Consider the following 19,070-nt stretch of genomic DNA (forward strand, 5'->3'; position numbering starts at 1 on the left):
TTTCAAAACCCTAACTTCTCTCAATTTTAATCTTCATCCTCATCTTCATCTTCATCAACATTTTCATCAACATAAAAAAAGAACATACAAAATTTAGGATTATGCAATACTGATACGTGAAATCAGTTCACATACTACCTGGAATTAGGAATGACAATATAACTTGCACCAACAGGTGCCCGCTCAAACCCGCTTGATTTGGGTGGAGAATATCCACTTTGATTGTGTACGGATTTTCTTCGAAAATAAAATTCGAAGGTCGGGACAAGTTTGGGGTAGTGATATCTACACCGCACCCGCACCCGAACTCGTCTTGCTAGTGATATTATTATAGTTTTTAAATTTTATATGCATATACATATGGAATATATTTAATATTTTTTTAAATATTAAAAATTATAATTTTATATATATAAATAAGTGCGGAGGTAAGCGGGGAAACTCGAATTCCGTTGCAGCGCAAAGATGGGTCTAAATTTCACACCCGTTATGAAATAGGGGCGGGTGCAGATTTTCCCTGATTAGTTTGGTGTAGTGCCCCGTTGCATTAGTTTGGTGTAGTGCCCCGTTGCTATGCCTACGATTTTTACAATTTTACAATGTACGTGAACTTAGTTTAAATACGTTTACGTGAATACCACCAATAATTCTCAAATTCCATTAATTACACAATTTTAAATCATGTACGTTTACGTAAACTTAATTCACGTACAACCTGATATTTCTACAATTTTATAATGTACGTGGATTCAGTTCACGTAATGTTACAATGTACGTAAACTGAGCTCACGTAAAATCTTTAGATTTTAAAAAAAATTACGAACTAAAAAATAGAACAATAAACATACCTTCTTGGGTCACTTTAATCACAATATCAATAGGGAACTAATAGGATACAAGTTATGAGTGATGTAAATTTTAAATAATTGAATTATGATAAGTGAATTATGATAATTTTGTAATAAATTGAGTTTTGAGTAGTTAAAAATGGTAATAAAAAGATAAATAAAATTAAAGAATATTATAAATATTCAAAGGCACTTATAGTAATCCTTAATGTGAATTGAATTCTTTATCTAACTGATAAGAAAATCGTAAGTTGAGACAAGACTAAAACTCGTTAGCCAGATTTCTCGGCAAAAATTAGCTATTTTTTATCATGCAAATGAATGGTAAGTATCTCCAGAAACTTCTTAGTAATGTATCGTATTACGATATTTGCATTGAACTTAAAGGAAGTGCCGCTCATTTTTTTCTATACTCATATTTTTGTTTAGATACTCATGATAGATTTTCGAGAGGCCTAAGAAGACTCCATCTTAGGTAACAACTTAGCTTGATATATAATAAGTTCACTAATCTCATTAATCATTAAATATTATCCAAAAACAACATCACAAACACATTCTCAAATGAGAAAACTCTGTTTCAAAATTTCATCATTCACATCACTGATGGTCAACAAATCAACTTGTAAGTTGGGCCAACATCAAGGGGTGCAACACTGATATTATCACTCTTCCATGGCAGGATTGCTCTCTGATTGTTGTTTGGAAACCGTAGTAACTAGAGTGAGAGTCGGGTCCTTTTCAAACACAGAAGGAGCTTTGATCATATGAATGCTCTGCTCCAACTCCCTAGTTGCTTCCTTCCCCAGCTTCTGTTTCTTTCCTTTCATCCTATGAGAGTTTATCAGAATGTTAGAAGAGCACAAGGGCTTTATTGGATAAACAGCTTAAATAAGTACTTATAGCATAGGCACTTATCACATAAATATTTATGAATAAGTGATTTCTATAACAAAAGATAAAATTCACTCAAATTGTTTTAATATAAACTATAAAGTCAAATTGTTTTAATATAAGCTATAAAGTCAAATTGTTTTCATATAAGCTGCAGTTATCCTAAAGAGTTTATGTAAATAAGCCGAAAACAGTCTATGACATCCATAAGTTGTTTCTATAAGTTCTTCCAAACAATCTCTCAAGTATTTACAGTCATTAGACAAGCTCAAATAATTGAATAAGTCAATCCAAATATGTTTGGAGCTCCAAAATGAAAACAACCTGTAATAAAGTTTTGAAATATGAATAAAAGTAGAGTCAAAGAATAACCTATTCATGTGGTGACTCTCCTCCCTGGCGCCTCTGATCTTATCAATCTTTGGAATGGCCTTGAGGACATTATCAGCAAGATTCCTGTCATATCTCTCAGGCCTGTTGCGCTTTCTCTCAAACTCAAAGGTTGAATCCTACAAAAAAAACACAAAAGTGTGAAGCTTCTTCAAACCAAGAGAGTAGTAACCAAGCACACATATGAGACCAGGACGAGAAGGGAATCAAAGTTCCATTTACCTGTGTCATATCCTTTCCATGCACCCGCCTATATGCCTTGGTCCATTTTACTTTCCGAGGGTTCCTCTTCATTTTAAAGTTCTTGTGGCACTTTGATCTACAAAATCGAAAAATCTGCAACAAAAACAGTTGTGAGACACTATAACCACTGGCCATGAGAAGTGGAGCTATGAACAAAAACATCACAGACAAAGCCACTTATTACCCTTGGGTGGGATTACCTGTCAGTTACATGTAAAAGTGAAATAGTGATAATCAATAACTAGATAGGTGACCCGAGCAATCAATTCAAGTCCAGGATGCAAGTCCAGATTGGAGTGATTCAATGATTTTGAGGTTTGGATGTAGAGAGACAAGGGGATGCAGGTTCGAATCCCCCAACTAACATTACTAACACTAAGTGTTGCCAATTGCAAGGTCACGGAAAGTGGTAGTTTGTTCAAATTCCACTACACAATAGTGTTATAGCGTAGCTATTTGGTAACATTGGTACTAAATAACATATTGTGAAGCAATAGCGATTTGTTGAAACTCCACTACACTTATAGCACTACAGCGTCTTACATAACAGAACTGCTAACACTTTTCATTCCTAAAATAGCCTATTCAGATATCAAAAATCTCGAGCAAGGGTACTAAAATCTCAAATTACAATGCACAAGACTAACTATAATTTCATAATAAGTGTTGTCAATTGAACTTCGCAGAAAATAATGGTTTATTCAAATTTTGCATTGCTATAATCCCTATCCAACAACAATTTGTACCAAGTCACCAACCGCGCAATAATAACATTTTGTTCAAATTCTGCTATGCTATAATCTCTATTTCACAATTTTGTTCAAAACTATGACAGAAGACAGCACCATTAGAGGATCGTATTCGGATACCTCAATCAAAATCAACATATTCAACAACAGCTATAAGGTCTATAATAGTTATACACGCAAATGAAACAACATACAAATAAGAAACAGATTGTACTTAATATTTTACCTTAGCATCATTACGAACAAACTGGATTCCGTGTCCAGGGTATACAGTAGAAGAACAAAACCAACACTTTTCCAATCTCATTGTGCCTCCAAACTAAATCAATAATTCACTGCAAAAACAAAACCAAAACAAACAACAATGAAATCCACAACAGAATCAGAGAGAGCTGAAAAGATATGACAGTTGAGTTACCTAAGGAATAGAAAGTATCTATGACTGTAGCTTAGTTCAAATTGAAGCGAATAGAAAATTAATGATAGTTTTATGAGCGTTAACTAACGAGAAATTAAATAGATTGATAGAAACGATGGAGAAGAAAAGATGAAGCTTACCAGAGGAGTATAACGGAGAAGAGAAGATAAACCCTAATGTCGAGGGCGGTGTGGCCGCCTGTTAGGGTTACGTGAACAATGGGATTTTGTGCTTCGTCTCAATATAAATATAATTCGAATAACTTTTAATATTTGGGTTTTTTAAAATTACACGGTTGATTTTTTATTTTTTTAATGAACCTATTTTTCTCTACAACTTGATATTTACTATGAAAAAAATTTTAAACACATTAATTCAATTGAATATATGATTAAAATTATATTTAATTTATTTATATAATTAATCACTAGTTAAATCACGATTTAAATTAATATCATAAACAATTAAATCAATTATAATTTTATCGGTAATTAATTAGATGTCACAGATATAAGAATAAAGAATTTTTATTTTTTTACTTTGTGTGAGGTTGATTGGCTGTCATTAAATAAGATATTGTATAACGAAAATATTTACAATTCTTTTATAAAATGTTATTCAAGTTTAAGCAACAGTTTTCTGAAAAATAACGGGCAAGCCTTTAGAACATGACAAAAAGACTACACGCCTTTAGGAAAATAAATATTTTTCAGCCCTTGCCAACAAAAATATTACAATTTCTAAAAAGAGACAAACCAAACTTAGTAAAAGAATAGATAACTTGATTAGTTTTTCTATGTACACACTTTAAAATGTAGAAGGATAATCGAGAAAGACACTTCATAATTCGATGGACCAATGTATAACTAAAACTATCAACATTACATTCATTTTATTTAACTCACAAAATTTGTTAGTTTTAAAATTTGTCATTGTTATGTGTAAAATATTTAATTTTAGTTACTCCGATATGAGTTATATAAGAATTAAACTAAATATTAAACACACATCATAAGGATCAATTATAATTGAATGATTTTGTAGCAATTAATACAAAAACAAAAAATAACAAAAATAAAAGTAGTATTTTTTTTACGACAAAAAACATAAGAGTTTGAACTAAATATTAGACCTTTGTTGTTTTACATTATCCTTTGCTAGAAAAACTTCAGCTCATGGAACATGAATTTTAAAGAAATGTTTAAAGGTCTATTCCATGATTTTCTAACAATGGTGATATTAGAGACTCTTTGTTATTTAAATTGTAAAGCTGAACAAACATATTAACATTCTTTTTAGTAGTTATAAGGTGATTTAGTGGTTTGGATGAATTACAGTAATAAGAAGAGTCAACTCGATTTTTTTTAAACAATCTAACAAAATTAACAACTAATTATTAACATTAAATATTTCATAAAAGCACATTGATGAAGGAAAAATGTGTTCGTAATATATAAAGTAAATAAAATTGGATCTATTTTACGTTTAAAAAACACATTGATGAAGGAAAATTGTGTCGAAACGCCTTTTAAATATTTGGAGTTGTCTATTGAAGAAAATATGAGATGTTTATCCTTTTGGAAACTATTGAATGATAAGATTTGTGCTAAGTTGTCTAGAGGGAAGTGTTGTATACTATCGACGAGTGGCCTCTAATTCTTCTTAAAGTTGTTTTGTCTGTCTTACCAATTTACTTTATTTCCTTCTTCAAGCCTTCGTCATATACAATATCTCAAATGAATCGATTTTTAAATCCTTTTTGTGGGGGCGGGGAATGAGTTGGCTTGTAAGATAGATTGAGTCAACTGGGACTTAGTGTGCCAGTCTCATGAGGTTTGTAGGTTGGGTGTGAGGAATGTCCATATGTTTAATCACACCTATTGGAAAAGTGGTATCAGAGGTTGAAGATAGATAAAGAAGGTTTGTGATTTAAGGGTTTTCTCATAAATATGAGTTGAGGCTGTCTGGTAGCAAGAGGAGTAGAGGTATGGAGTCGGCTTGGTGGAGAGACATTTAACTAGTTCGGAAAAGGGTAGGAAGGAGCCAGGAGATTTGGTTTATTAATAATCTTATTAGGATGGTGGAAGACAGGCATGATACTTCGTCTTGGAAAGATATGTGGGTTTGTCGTAAAAATTTAAATGTTAAATTTGGTCGTTTGTTTAATTTAGCCATAAACAATAATGTGATTATGGTTGATATGCTCAGTAGTAGAGTTGGTGGTGGGAGTTAAGCGTGGAGGAAAAGTTAGTTTCAATGGAAAGATAATCTTTTGTTGGAGTGTATTTTTGTATTATGTAACTTTTCATTGCTTGATCAAAAGTTGGATAAGTGGGTGTGGAGACATATTGGAGGCTCAAAGTAACGTATGAAAAACACTTATTACTTATTGCCTAAGATGTTTATTCATTTGTTTTCTGAGTGTATTTCTTTTGATGGCTTATGGTTGGGCATAAGTTATGTGTTTCTCTATTCACCCGCACTACATGCACAATTTTTGTGTGGATTGATTCACATGGTCAAAGGGATAAAGGATAAATTGTGTCATTTGGCTAGTGTGTATTTGGAGTATATGGAAAACTCATAATAATGTGATTTTTGAGCGTAAACCTTTTCTTGCTACTCATTTGATTGATCAATTTCCTCTTTGATTGTGGTGGTGGCTACAAAACAAAAATTGTGATTTTTAGTATAGTTTTTTTCAACATAGGTCATATTTGCGCACCGTGGGACTAGGTTGAACTTTAAGGTTACTTGTTATGTGTTTTTTAGGAGAGTTATATTTTTTGTGCTCTTTCTTGTATGTGGTGTTTTAGCCATGTACCAAATTCTTTTTTGAGACACCTATGGTGTTTTATTTGTTCGTATTAATATAATATTTTGTCTTTTAAAAAAAAATTGAAATTGTAAAAGTTTACCTCACTGTCATATAACTTAAACCACAAAAAGATTTATCATGTAATACTCAAAGATCCATCAATATACAATCCACATAATATTTTATAAGACAATGAAAGAACAACATTTTAAATAGTTTTATTTATTTATTTAATTTTAATAACAATTTATCATATAATTATCTGATATGAACAAATTTAATTAAAAGACTTATTCGAAGGTTCTTATTGGTGTATTTAGAAGAAAATTTAGTGATAAATTGACCTTCAAATAAATTGTCATATTTAAAAAAATTATGATTCATTTATCTTTTAAAAATATTTTTTATTTTTGTCATTTAAAATTTGTGTTAATTTTATTTATCAATAATAAGATAAAAGACTTTTAAAGTGGACAAGAAACAACTTATATATTAAATACTTGTTTTCATTATTTAAAAAAATGTATCTTATCTAACAATCATTTGATTTTCTCTTCATCATAACAGACTATTGTATTAGTTTTACATCTTTCGATTGATAAATTAAAAACAACACATGTTTTAGATAATCAAAATAATTTTTTTTTGAAAAGTGAATATTTATTTAAAACTTGTTTACTTTGCAATTTTTTTTTAATTTGTGTACGAACAAAAGGATAACACACTATTTAAACTAACCAATTGTGTCAAAAATTGTTCTACAAATTATTTATTATTTTACAAAATTATATATTTATTAACTTGTATTTCATTTTTTTTATTAAAAATAATTCAATTTAAACATATCTCATCAAAATAAAAACACACTTTTAGAAAAATGAAAAACACATGATTTAAAAAATGAAAACACAAACCGTAATTAGTTGGACTTTGAGTTGTTTCTTATGCAAAATGGAGATAGATGCAAAAGACTATCCTCAAAGTCTCAACAAATTAGCCGTTGCTATCTTTCGAGCTTCTGCACCTTTGTACTTTCCAGCTAGCAAAAGACTTTAATTATTTTTATTACAAGATAAAAATGTGGTTAACCGCTTAAAAAAACATATTAATACAACTAACTCTGTGGTTCGGGAAAAAAAATGACAGTTGGAGTTAATTTTTATTACAAGTTAAAAAATGTGGTTAATAACTTGAAAAAAATCTTATTAATACAATTTATACTACGTGGTTGAGAGAAAAATGGTCATTGAATATATTTTTATTACAAATTAAAAATGTGGTTAATGAGTTAAAAAAACACTGTCAATGCAATTAATATTACAAGTAAAAAATCTGATTAAATATTTGAAAAATATGATTAATACATTTCATTTGCTGTATAATTAATGAAAAAAATTCTATTTGGAGTTATTTTTATTACAAGTTAAATATGTTGTTAAAATTTGTATAAAAAAATACATAGTTGATGTTTGAATCAAATTGATATAAGAACAACGACCTATTATGATAACAAATAATAATATAAAAAATAATTTATATTTTGATTTATGTGTGTGTAAATGATCTTTGGCATAAAATTTTAACCAAATATATCTATGGTTTTTTATTTTTTATTTTTTTTATTTTATATATATATTTGGTATTAGAGGAGTATGTTTTAGGATTGAATTTTTATCTTATCGACAAAATTTTAATCTTCTATGTGTAGTGCATTGTGAGATTAAAGAGATATGTTAGATAATAAATTTACCGAGCTTATGCTATCTATTCAACCTTTTACATTTTAAAGTTGGTTGTACAATAGCTTATTCATTTTTATATTCTACAGGCATATGCTATTAGTCATTTTTCCACAAAATACATCAACTTTTAGGAAAAAACTTAGATGCATTTGTTATGTGCTTTTCATATAGTTCTTAACATATACAACACATATTTTATGACTATAACAAATTTTGAAAAAATTATAAATTCTATAAAATCATGATTGATTAAATTAATAATTATACAAAAAAGTATATAAAAAATGCACCTAAATTTTAGCATAATATTTATTGATTTATTTTTCCTTATATTTGAAACAAGAGCAATACTTTATTACATATAATCCTTGTAATCTTATATTCCCAACTTTTATGATCTCGTTTCGTTGTTCATCTGTTTCTTTTCTATATTCATTTATATGATCAATATTTTGCATTTCTCCCCATTTTTAAGTTGATTGTAGTTGTGGATAAGTAATCACCCTCATAAAATAAAGGCACCCTACAATGAAATATACAATTTCTGTTAAAATAACTCATCACTAAATACATAGTACTATTCGAGATTTAATTAATCACGTATTCAATTTTTTTTTATAGATCTGGGATTGTCCGATACGAAATAAAATGCTTTACTGAATATATAAGAACCCATTACCATTAATCTGACGATTTTAATAATAATTTTGAATTAGTAATTTGGCTCTAAAAAGTGAAACCAATGAATGAAAACCCGTTCGACCTGGCATTACGAATCCTAGTAAAGAAAATGCATGTATATTTTGGTCTCCACTGATTGTCCCGGGAAAGAACAACACTAGAAAGCAAAATTAATTAATTAATTAACTAATTAATTAATTAATTAATTAATAAACGGTGTTCTACTTTCAGTCCACACTCTCACTCACTCAAACTAAACCAAACTCAAACTTAACTCCTTCCTTCAACCACTGCTTTCCTTTTCCACTTCCACGCTTTCTCTATCTTCATTGCCATGGGATTGCAAAACCCTAACTAACACTTAACACCTACACGCACTTCTACATTGCTGTTACTTCACGCGCCAGATCTACCACCTACCGTTTCAAACAATGCGCCACTAACTTCTTCGCAAAATGTCCCATTCTGATAACAGTAACCTCCACCGCCATGGTTCCTGGCCACCGGCGACTGATGCTAAGCCTATACCACCTTCTTCTTGGGCTAAAAAAACCGGTTTCAAGCCTAAATTCTCCGGTGAGACTAATGCCACTGACTCTGGCCAGATAAACCGTCTATCTCCTAAGCCTACAGAATCCGAACGGCAATTGGATCTCGAAGCAGGTCGTGTTCGTCCACCGGTAAACGGCGTCGTGCATAACAACAATGTTACTGTTTCCGTTCCGGCGGCACCGGCTACTGCTCCGGTTCCGGTTGCTAAGGATCAAGTGGCGAAAAAGCGGAGGGATTCTGACGGTGTTCCGAGTACTAACGGTCAGGCGAATCCGGCACCGGTGACGGAGCAGCCGCGGAGAACGGCGAGGTTTGAGGAAGTGCTTGATGGTTTGGTTGTGAATGACGAAGAATTTGCATCCAGGCACGCTCATATGAAGTATGAGCTTAGAGATTTTCCTGGTTTAGGTATAAGTTGGAACTTTTGTCGGATTTTTGAGTTTTTTGATTTCGATGATTTTCCCTCTTTTTTTTTTCAATTGTCTGTTTCTAATTTTGAAAATTTTGCTGTGTTTTGACTATGATTGTATCATTATCTGTATGTGTAGTTCCAATTGGTGTGTATGGTATTCAGCATTACGTTTCAATGTTAGGTTCGTTGGTTCTCATTCCACTTGTCATTGTTCCTGCTATGGGAGGTTCTCATGTGAGTGATTTTCAAGTTTTTTCGTGTTTTGTTTCTCTTGTATATAGAAAGGTTGTTTTTGTTGTGTGTGTGTGTTGTTGTGCTGTTATCTGATCTGTTAGTGAATATGCAGGAGGAAACTTCTTTGGTGGTATCGACGGTGCTCTTTGTTTCGGGATTGACTACTCTATTGCATATTAGTTTTGGGTCTAGGTTGCCCTTGATACAAGGACCTTCATTAGTTTACTTGGCGCCGGTTCTGGCTATAATAAACTCCCCAGAGTTACAAGGATTAAATGGAAATGTATGTATGTATGTATGACTGTTTCTTTTCTTGTTTCTTTATGTTCCAGATAATATTAATTACTTAATACTTACTGTCTATATCATGGTTCCATTCAACAAAGTTTTGTAACAGTTTTCTCTCAAATTTTTGTTATTCATAAGGTCTCATGGGATTTTGTCGTGTTATAATTTTTTTGGTGGCATAATTGAAACAAAGTCAGCTGATTGGGTTTCTTTCTCAATTTGCAGAAATTCAAGCATATAATGAAGGAGCTTCAGGGAGCTATAATTATTGGATCTGCTTTTCAATCTTTACTTGGATATACTGGACTTATGTCTCTCTTAGTAAGGTATGATTTTGTGATTTTCTCTTCTTGCTTATTTTTCTTACTAGTTTTTATTAGTACATGCTTCATCGTTTCCCCAAATAGGATTTATTGTTGTGGACTGAGGGAATGTGTGTCACTTTAAAGGTTGAGAAATTCAAGTAAAAAAATTCAAAGAGGTTAATTGGTTTAGACACTTGTAGGGGCAGAGAATATTTACTCACAAAACTAATTCATTTCTTAACTGATTATATTTAATGGATTACAAACGTTATTAGGCATCTTATTACCGCATGAGATACTTCTGAATTTATCATCCACAGTTGGTTATTAGTATGGCTTCATTCTCTAAATTGCACCCCTTTGGAGGATCCGAATCCTAGTCCATGTCTCAATTCTTGAGGAGGACTGACAGTGCTACTTGTAGTTATAGGTGACATGACCAACCAATTAAGGACCGCCGACAAGAATTGAAACTAATACGTTAGTGTTGGCACAATTCTTTTACTAGATGAACTAACTTTTATTAGCATTGTCAAATTAATAATTAAAAAATACAATGATATGAGAGGACATAAACTTAAACACAGAGACTACAATAATAGTAAGTTCATGTGAATGCCATATAATTGGGATTCCATGTGGCAGGTTTAAAGCCCCCCCTAAAGTCTTTGGCAAATTGCTGAAAATATATTAAATTATCTGGTTAAGAAATGTAGATTTCATACCTTTTCTGTTCAATGTAGTTGATAAAGATTAAAGACCCTCATTTTATGAGTTTCCTTTCAGGTTGATCAATCCTGTTGTTGTATCCCCAACTATTGCTGCAGTTGGACTTTCATTTTTCAGTTATGGATTCCCATTAGTTGGTACATGTCTTGAGATTGGTGCAGTACAGATATTGGTGGTTATTATTTTTTCTCTTGTAAGTTTGTTTACTTGACCCATTTCTTTTTAAATTATTTATTTAATGTATTTGAAATATCCAGTATGCATATTGCACTGTGCTAAAATTTGTTATCTGTTATTTCCTGTTTTCTACAGTATCTTCGTAAGATATCTGTTCTTGGACATCGCATATTTCTAATATATGCAGTAAGTTGAATGTTACATTATCGTTCCAAGTTATTCAACAGTAGTTGAAATAAAATTTTGTATTGCAATAAATGATCTCTGTTTGCTTCACCTAACTGCCAGGTTCCTCTCGGTCTAGCAATTACATGGGCATTTGCTTTCTTGCTTACCGAAGCAGGGTTTTACAGCTACAAAGGGTGTGATGTGAATATACCTGCATCAAATATGGTTTCAGAGCATTGCAGAAAGCATTTTTCTAGGATGAAGCATTGTCGGGTTGATACTTCTCAGGCATTGAAATCCTCTCCATGGTTTAGATTTCCCTATCCATTACAATGGGGTACTCCTGTCTTTCACTGGAAATTGGCTCTTGTAATGTGTGTGGTTTCCTTAATCTCATCTGTGGATTCGGTTAGTTTCTTGTCTTTTGCTGTTTTAGTTCCTGGACTGTATTTATCTTATTTCTGTCTGAATATGTTGACAATTTATCTTATTTGTGTTATAATAGTTAACTAACTTTCTACTGGACCGTTTGTACTATCTTTATAGATTGTTCATTTTCTTATATTTGATAAAGGGCTTTGGTTGAAAATTATGATTTGGACCTACCAAAATTATATATATTAGTATTAAATTAATGGCTTGGATGCATGTAGGAAACTTGTATTTGAAATTCACCTACGACTATTTATGACTTTATTTAAACTGCATGATTTATCAATGAAGGGGGAAAACTTGTGAGTGAAGTACCTGGAGGTTGTCAATTGTCCTGTAGTTTATCAGATCCAATTCCAAACATAAAAATAACAACTGTCAGCTTCTCATGTTTCTATATGATTAATGCCTTTTCTTTTTGCCACTCTTCATTTTCATTTCAAGTAGATATCAACTGCAAGGGCGAGTAATTTAGTTTAAAGTTCTATCTACCTGGGAAATGTTTGGATTAGGGGAAATAATTTTACTACTTGTAAGGGCCTGTTTGGTTTGAAAAAAATCACAGTATTTTCTGTTTTCACTAATAATTAAGCAGTGTCACTTTGTTTTCAGTTTTTACTTTCTTTGTTGTTTTTAAACATATGCAAATGAAACAGTGAAAACAACATAAAATTGTTCACTGTTTCTTATACAAATATTTGAAAATAGAAAACTAAGTGTCATTTATATTATTTAAGGTGAAAATTGGAAACAAAAGTAGAAATTGTTATCAACCAATCTGGTTCTTAAATTTCAAGAATTTTAATGATTCAAGCAACTTTTTAATTAGTCATATATTAACATGTACTAATTTATAGAGATTAACAAATAACAACTATGTAAAAAAGGGCAACCAAGGAAGGGTTGAACCTCTTGTGAATCTATTGTAGGCAATATTACATTGTATTTATTTGCAATAGGTTGATTCCACTACTTGATCCTATGATCTCCAATCACATGACAGTAGATCCAACCTTTGTGCCAAGGCTCCCCTTACAACAATATACTTTCTCAAAATTAAGATAATATGTTATTTGTGTTTTTCTCTATATGCAAGATTGACAAATCACTAAATATTTTTGTTGATTTCCATTTGCTTTAAACTTGGCAGGTTGGCTCATACCATGCATCTTCTTTATTGGTAGCATCGAGACCTCCAACTCCTGGAGTTGTTAGTCGAGGAATTGGTTTGGAAGGTCTCTCTAGTGTCTTGGCTGGGCTCTGGGGAACTGGAACTGGTTCTACAACTTTAACTGAAAATGTTCACACAATTGCGGTGACTAAAATGGGAAGCCGGCGGGCTGTTCAACTGGGTGCATGCTTTCTGATAGTGTTGTCTCTTATAGGTATGGTTCTTTTATCATTCTTAAATGTAACCTTCATTGGAAGAACACTTATTTTTTGAGCAATGGGTTATAAAGATGGAAACTGTAAAGTCATTTAGGCTATGCATTTTGATATTTCTCAGAAGAAACTCATGCCATCATACCAATTGTGATATTATTTGTCATTTGATTTCTGTGGTTTCCTTGGTTTTACTATGACACTGAATTTACATTTTGATGGTCTGTGGCAATGAGGCAAATAATTGTGTTAAAGCATATGATGTTTGCAACTATGATGAGGCACACATGCAAAAATGAGACGCTTGAGAGTCATAAACAAACGCCAACCTGAGACATGCAAAAACATTGAATTGCTCTGTTATATTTAAAGTATTCTATTTGTTCTGATACATGTAGGACATTGCTACAGCTTTTTCTGTGGTATCTGTGCTTGATAGCTCTTTGCTGCCCAATTGTTCAGGGGGTTATATCTTTCTTTGCATGGAAAACTCGTTTCTTAAAATGGTTGTCTAGTAATCCTTTTTGAGCTTATGGTTTTTAGATTAATATCTTGCCTTAAATTTTTTTTTAAGTCATAATACCTCTTAAAGCAGTACTTTTCCTGGCATCGCATAAAATCCCATTCTAAAGAAAACAGTGTCTATGTGGAAACTGCTAGATAGCTTTCTCTGAGATACTTTCCCCCTTATCCATATATTTGGTGTATATATTATGTCTTAATCATTACCAAGTCCATCAACATAACAGAAACTTTAGAAAAGCTGTTGATTTCTTATGCTGGTCGTATCCCTTTTTGGGTTAATAAGCCAAAGCACAACTTGAATATACAATTCATTCATAGAAAAACTTTAATGCAAATTTATCCATGTTTAATCATGCTTATTCTGTACAACAGGTAAGGTTGGAGGGTTCATTGCTTCAATTCCTGAAGTTATGGTTGCTGGCCTCCTTTGCTTTATGTGGGCAATGCTCACAGCATGGGGCTTGTCAAATCTACGCTACAGTGAGGCTGGAAGCTCTCGCAATATCATCATAGTTGGGTTATCATTGTTTTTCTCTCTTTCTGTACCTGCATACTTTCAACAATATGGCATCTCTCCGAATTCCAACCTGTCTGTGCCAAGTTATTTTCAGCCCTACATTGTTTCTTCTCATGGGCCTTTCCGCAGCGAATATGGAGGGGTATGCCACGGTGTCATGTTTTTCACTATTATGAAGTCCTTGAATTTGCTTTTCAATTTTTGTGTTCTATTTGTTAACCATCATGAGATTTTTGGAAAAGATAATAAGTAATTCAAAGGCCACTTTACACACTCCCTTTAATTGGATGACATTCAAATGAGTCTCACAACATTATGTAGATCATATAAATTTGATGGAATCTATATTAATTTCAACTAATAGGAGAACATCTTAGTGTGTTGCTCGTATTTCTGTTTTTATATTTAGTTGACATGTCTGATTTTTCTGAAAGAGCACTAGTTAATTTGTTCCTTTTGCAGTTGAACTATGTCTTGAACACACTTTGTTCACTACACATGGTGATAGCGTTTCTCGTTGCTGTTATCCTGGATAATACTGTACCTGGAAGTCAGCAGGAGCGAGGGGTATACGTCTGGTCCGAACCTGAGGTTGCAAGAAGGGAACCTGCTGTTGCTAAGGATTATGAGTTGCCATGGAGAGTTGGTCGGATTTTCAGGTGGGTGAAATGGGTTGGTCTGTGAAAGAATGGGGTTATGATGGTTTACATTTTTCACTTATATTAAATGTTCATGGGACACCAAGTAATTCACATGCCTCGGGCTCAATGATGGATAGTAATAGGTCATGTTACATAGTAAATTTTTATACATTTTGGGGGAAGGTGGGAGATTCGTAGGGGTCTATTTGTGTTGTAATTTATTTGATTAGATTAGATTATCCATGTATCTAATAGTTCTGATTCATTCAAAATCTCCCAGGCGGATTTTCTCTCTCGCAATCTTGCTTTATAAAGCGAGGTTTGACAAATCATTTTTATGTATATATACACACTCATTTCTTTTTTACCATTTTTATCGATCTTCATCGTAACTCTGATATGTTTATCATATATGTTTCGGTTGTCCCATATCTGCCATAGAAAGTTTACCTATAAACACTATAAATTCTTGTAAAAAGAGTATCTATCTACATACATAAGTACATTTGAGGTCTGTTGGTGAGCTTATAGAAATAATTAGTGACATGTTACTAAGTTATTTTCAGATTATTTTTATAAGCTTATTATATAATTGGTAACTTCAATTCTAATTTCTCACCAGAAAAATGTTTATGTATTGTAATTGTCTTTGGTTGGTATATTATGACTTATCAACGTAAAATAATAAAATATGCAGTTGGGATTCGAGGTTTTTATTTTTTAAAAAAGTGATTCCTAGCTTATTGTGAAAAAACATTATCGAACAATTACATGAAAAAATATTATTGAGAAAAGTCAACAAATGAAGGTTTATTTAAGTACTCATCTAATTAGTGCAGTCAATTAAGTCATAAAATCTAAAATTCTTTTTAAAAGTTCATACTAAATCTTTTAATATTAGGTTATTTATTGAAATAAATTTTTAAAACTTCAGTTAATTATTTTATTATTTTGTGGATTTATAGATTAATGATTTGTTAATAAATATTTTTTTCTAAGAAAAATATTGAAAAGAGATTTCTCAAAAAACCCAAAACTTTTTTTTGAAAAAATATAAAAAAATTAAATCATTTTTTTTCGAAAATTTTTATGGAAAAAATCAAATTATTTTTTTGAAATTCTTTATCTTAAAAAAATCAAACTTTTTTCTCAAATTAAAAAAATTTTCGAAAAAAAATAAAAGATTTGTTAATCATTTTTTATCAAAAAAAAAAAATGCTAACTTTTTTTTCCAGAAAATCTCTCGAAAAAAATTGAAAACATTTATGTTTTAGAAAAAAATCAACTTTTTTTTTGAAAAGATAAATTTAAAAAAGTGGACCTATAAGCCCCATTTAGTCCACAAAAAATAAGAGATTTTTTTTTTTTTAATTTTAAAGATCTTTTTTTGAATTTTTTTAACTATAATATTTTTTTACCTCTCTAACATATAGGTTGACCCTAATAATAAATGAACTTGTAAAATTAGTACCTATACCAATAATTATTTTTCATTATTTATTATAAGAAAAAATGTCAAAATAATTAAAAAAGACTGAACCAATTAACTACAAAATTTTGTACTCATTGAGATGAATGAATAAATAATTATCGAACTAATTAAAATTCTATATTATTTAAACTAATAGAAGTGATGGTTGGTTTGCTTGCACAGACAAAAGTTTAAGAATTAAATCGAGATTGTATGGTTTATCATCATTCATTCTTATAAGATGAGGCCTAGGTGTAGTTTATCCATCATAATGTAGAATTAATAAAAATTAAATATAATGTAGAACTAATGTCTCTATGTCATACTTATTATTATATTTTATAATTTACTATATTTTTTATTTGTTATTTACATATTCATTCCACTTTCAGTTAATGAAATTTTATATGATTTAATTAATCATATTTAATGTTTTTAAGTATCAAATTAATGAGATGTTCTATATTCATTTTTTTTAAATCGAATAATACATTATAAACTGTGGGTGTTTAACTTAGAACCTCTAAGTCAAGAATGAATCATAACCAAACTTGATTACATGTTTATTCAAAATATATATAATCAACTTAACTTATAATTAATTGTATGCAATGAAGTAACTAATTCATTCATTAACTTTTTTATGTAACTTTATATATATAAATAATTTATTATATTTTGATTTCTCATGACTTGTATATAAAATAAATAAATTTGTTATGATATTTTTTAAATATAAAATTTATTTCTAATGATATTTTAAAGAATAAAAACCCATTTGGCTCCCTGAGAAATTTTAAAAGACCCAATTTAGTCATTGAAAAAAATAAAAGCACTTTTTAGTTCTTAAAAAAAATAAATCGAGTTAAATTAGTCTGTATGTGAACTAGATTGAGTTTTTTTTTTTTTTTTTGTTGAGTTATCCGATAACTCATCAATTTGATTATCTCACATGTAATTTCTATAAAAAAAATGACAATTATATCATTGACAATAATTAAAAATAGACAATTAAGTCGTTGACATAAATTAAATGAACAAGCTTAGAAATTACTTGTGGGACAATCAAGTTTATGAATCATCAGAAAAGTCAGGAAAAAAAAATCCAATTTCCTAACTGTGGTTCACATAAAGACTAATTTGATCCAATTTATTTTTAGGAATTACAAAGTACTTTTATTGATTGCTCATTAATTCAGTACTTTAACCTAGTCGAGCATCGGTCCAGTTCTTCAGTATTTTTCTCAATGACTAAATTGGATCTCACAAAATTTCTAAGGGACCAAAATAGACCTTTACTCATTTTTAAAATTTTGTAATATAAATTGGGTCAACGGTCATACAATTCAACTAATGTTCCACTAGTTCAATTGATTATTCATTAATTCAGTACTTTAACCTAGTCGAGCATCTGTCCAATTCTTCAGTATTTTTCTCAATGACTAAATTGGATCTCACAAAACTTCTAAGGGACCAAAATGGACCTTTACTCATTTTCAAAATTTTGTAATATAAATTGGGTCAGCGGTCATACAATTCAACTAAAGTTTCACTAGTTCAATTGATTACTCATTAATTCAGTACTTTAACCTAGTCGAGCATCGGTCCTGTTCTTCAAACACTAGTAGTGAAAAGACATTAACTGTGGGAAATGAAAATTCAAATTCATTCACGACTATAGTCAGACTATTAGTAAAAATTATATTGTTTGACAATTAAGATTAGAATTTCTAAGTAATACAATTCAACTAATGTTCCACTAGTTCAATCGATTACTCATTAATTCAGTACTTTAACCTAGTCGAGCATCGATCCAGTTCTTCAAATACTAATAGTGAAAAGACATTAACCGTGGAAAATAAAAATGAAAATTCATTCAAGATTATAGTCAACCTATTAGTTAAAATTGTATCGTTTGACAATCAAGATTATAATTTCTAAGTAATAGTTAGATTAATTAATTAAAATTGAACCGTTGGATCATCAAAATTAGAATTAATATGTCATAGTGAATTTAATTAGGTTAGATTGAATCTTTGGATAATTTAAATTATAAGTCATGGTTAGTTTAATTAGTTTAGATTGAACAATTGAATCATCAATATTTGAATTTCTATGTCATTGTTCGCCTAATTATGTAAGATTGAACTTTTAGATTATCGATATTATAATTTTTAAGTCATTGTTGGTCTAATTAGTTAAGATTGAATCGTTGCACCGTCTAAATTATAATTTGTTAGTCATAGCTAGTCAAATTAGTTACATCGAACTATTGGATCATCGGAATTCGATTTGATATGTCATTGTTAGTCTAATTAGTTAAGATTTAACTATTGAATTATTAAAATTATAATTTTATAGTTATAGTTGGTCGATTTGGTTAACATTCAACCGTTAGATTATCAAAATTAGAATTTCTAAGTCATATTTAGTCTAATTAGGTTAGACTGAAC

General features: G+C 30.5%; 2 protein-coding genes across 2 annotated transcripts; one reads left to right on the forward strand and one right to left on the reverse strand.

Annotated features, from left to right (window-relative positions):
* Positions 1–1,336: 1,336 nt before the first annotated feature.
* Positions 1,337–3,834, reverse strand: LOC101504719 (probable ribosome biogenesis protein RLP24). Its single transcript, XM_004506079.4, has 5 exons — positions 3,683–3,834; positions 3,351–3,459; positions 2,355–2,468; positions 2,115–2,251; positions 1,337–1,679 (listed from the first exon to the last, which is right to left on the reverse strand). Exons 2-5 carry the CDS (start codon positions 3,429–3,431, stop codon positions 1,514–1,516), a joined length of 498 nt encoding a protein of 165 aa, XP_004506136.1. The 5' UTR covers positions 3,432–3,459; positions 3,683–3,834; the 3' UTR covers positions 1,337–1,513.
* A 5,101-nt stretch (positions 3,835–8,935) lies between these two features.
* Positions 8,936–15,516, forward strand: LOC101504400 (nucleobase-ascorbate transporter 12). Its single transcript, XM_004506078.4, has 10 exons — positions 8,936–9,743; positions 9,884–9,981; positions 10,094–10,264; positions 10,495–10,595; positions 11,361–11,496; positions 11,616–11,666; positions 11,769–12,056; positions 13,231–13,465; positions 14,361–14,647; positions 14,968–15,516. Exons 1-10 carry the CDS (start codon positions 9,239–9,241, stop codon positions 15,187–15,189), a joined length of 2,094 nt encoding a protein of 697 aa, XP_004506135.1. The 5' UTR covers positions 8,936–9,238; the 3' UTR covers positions 15,190–15,516.
* The last annotated feature ends 3,554 nt before the right edge of the window (positions 15,517–19,070 follow it).

Source organism: Cicer arietinum, chromosome 6 (assembly GCF_000331145.2).
Source record: "Cicer arietinum cultivar CDC Frontier isolate Library 1 chromosome 6, Cicar.CDCFrontier_v2.0, whole genome shotgun sequence".
NCBI lineage: Eukaryota > Viridiplantae > Streptophyta > Magnoliopsida > Fabales > Fabaceae > Cicer > Cicer arietinum.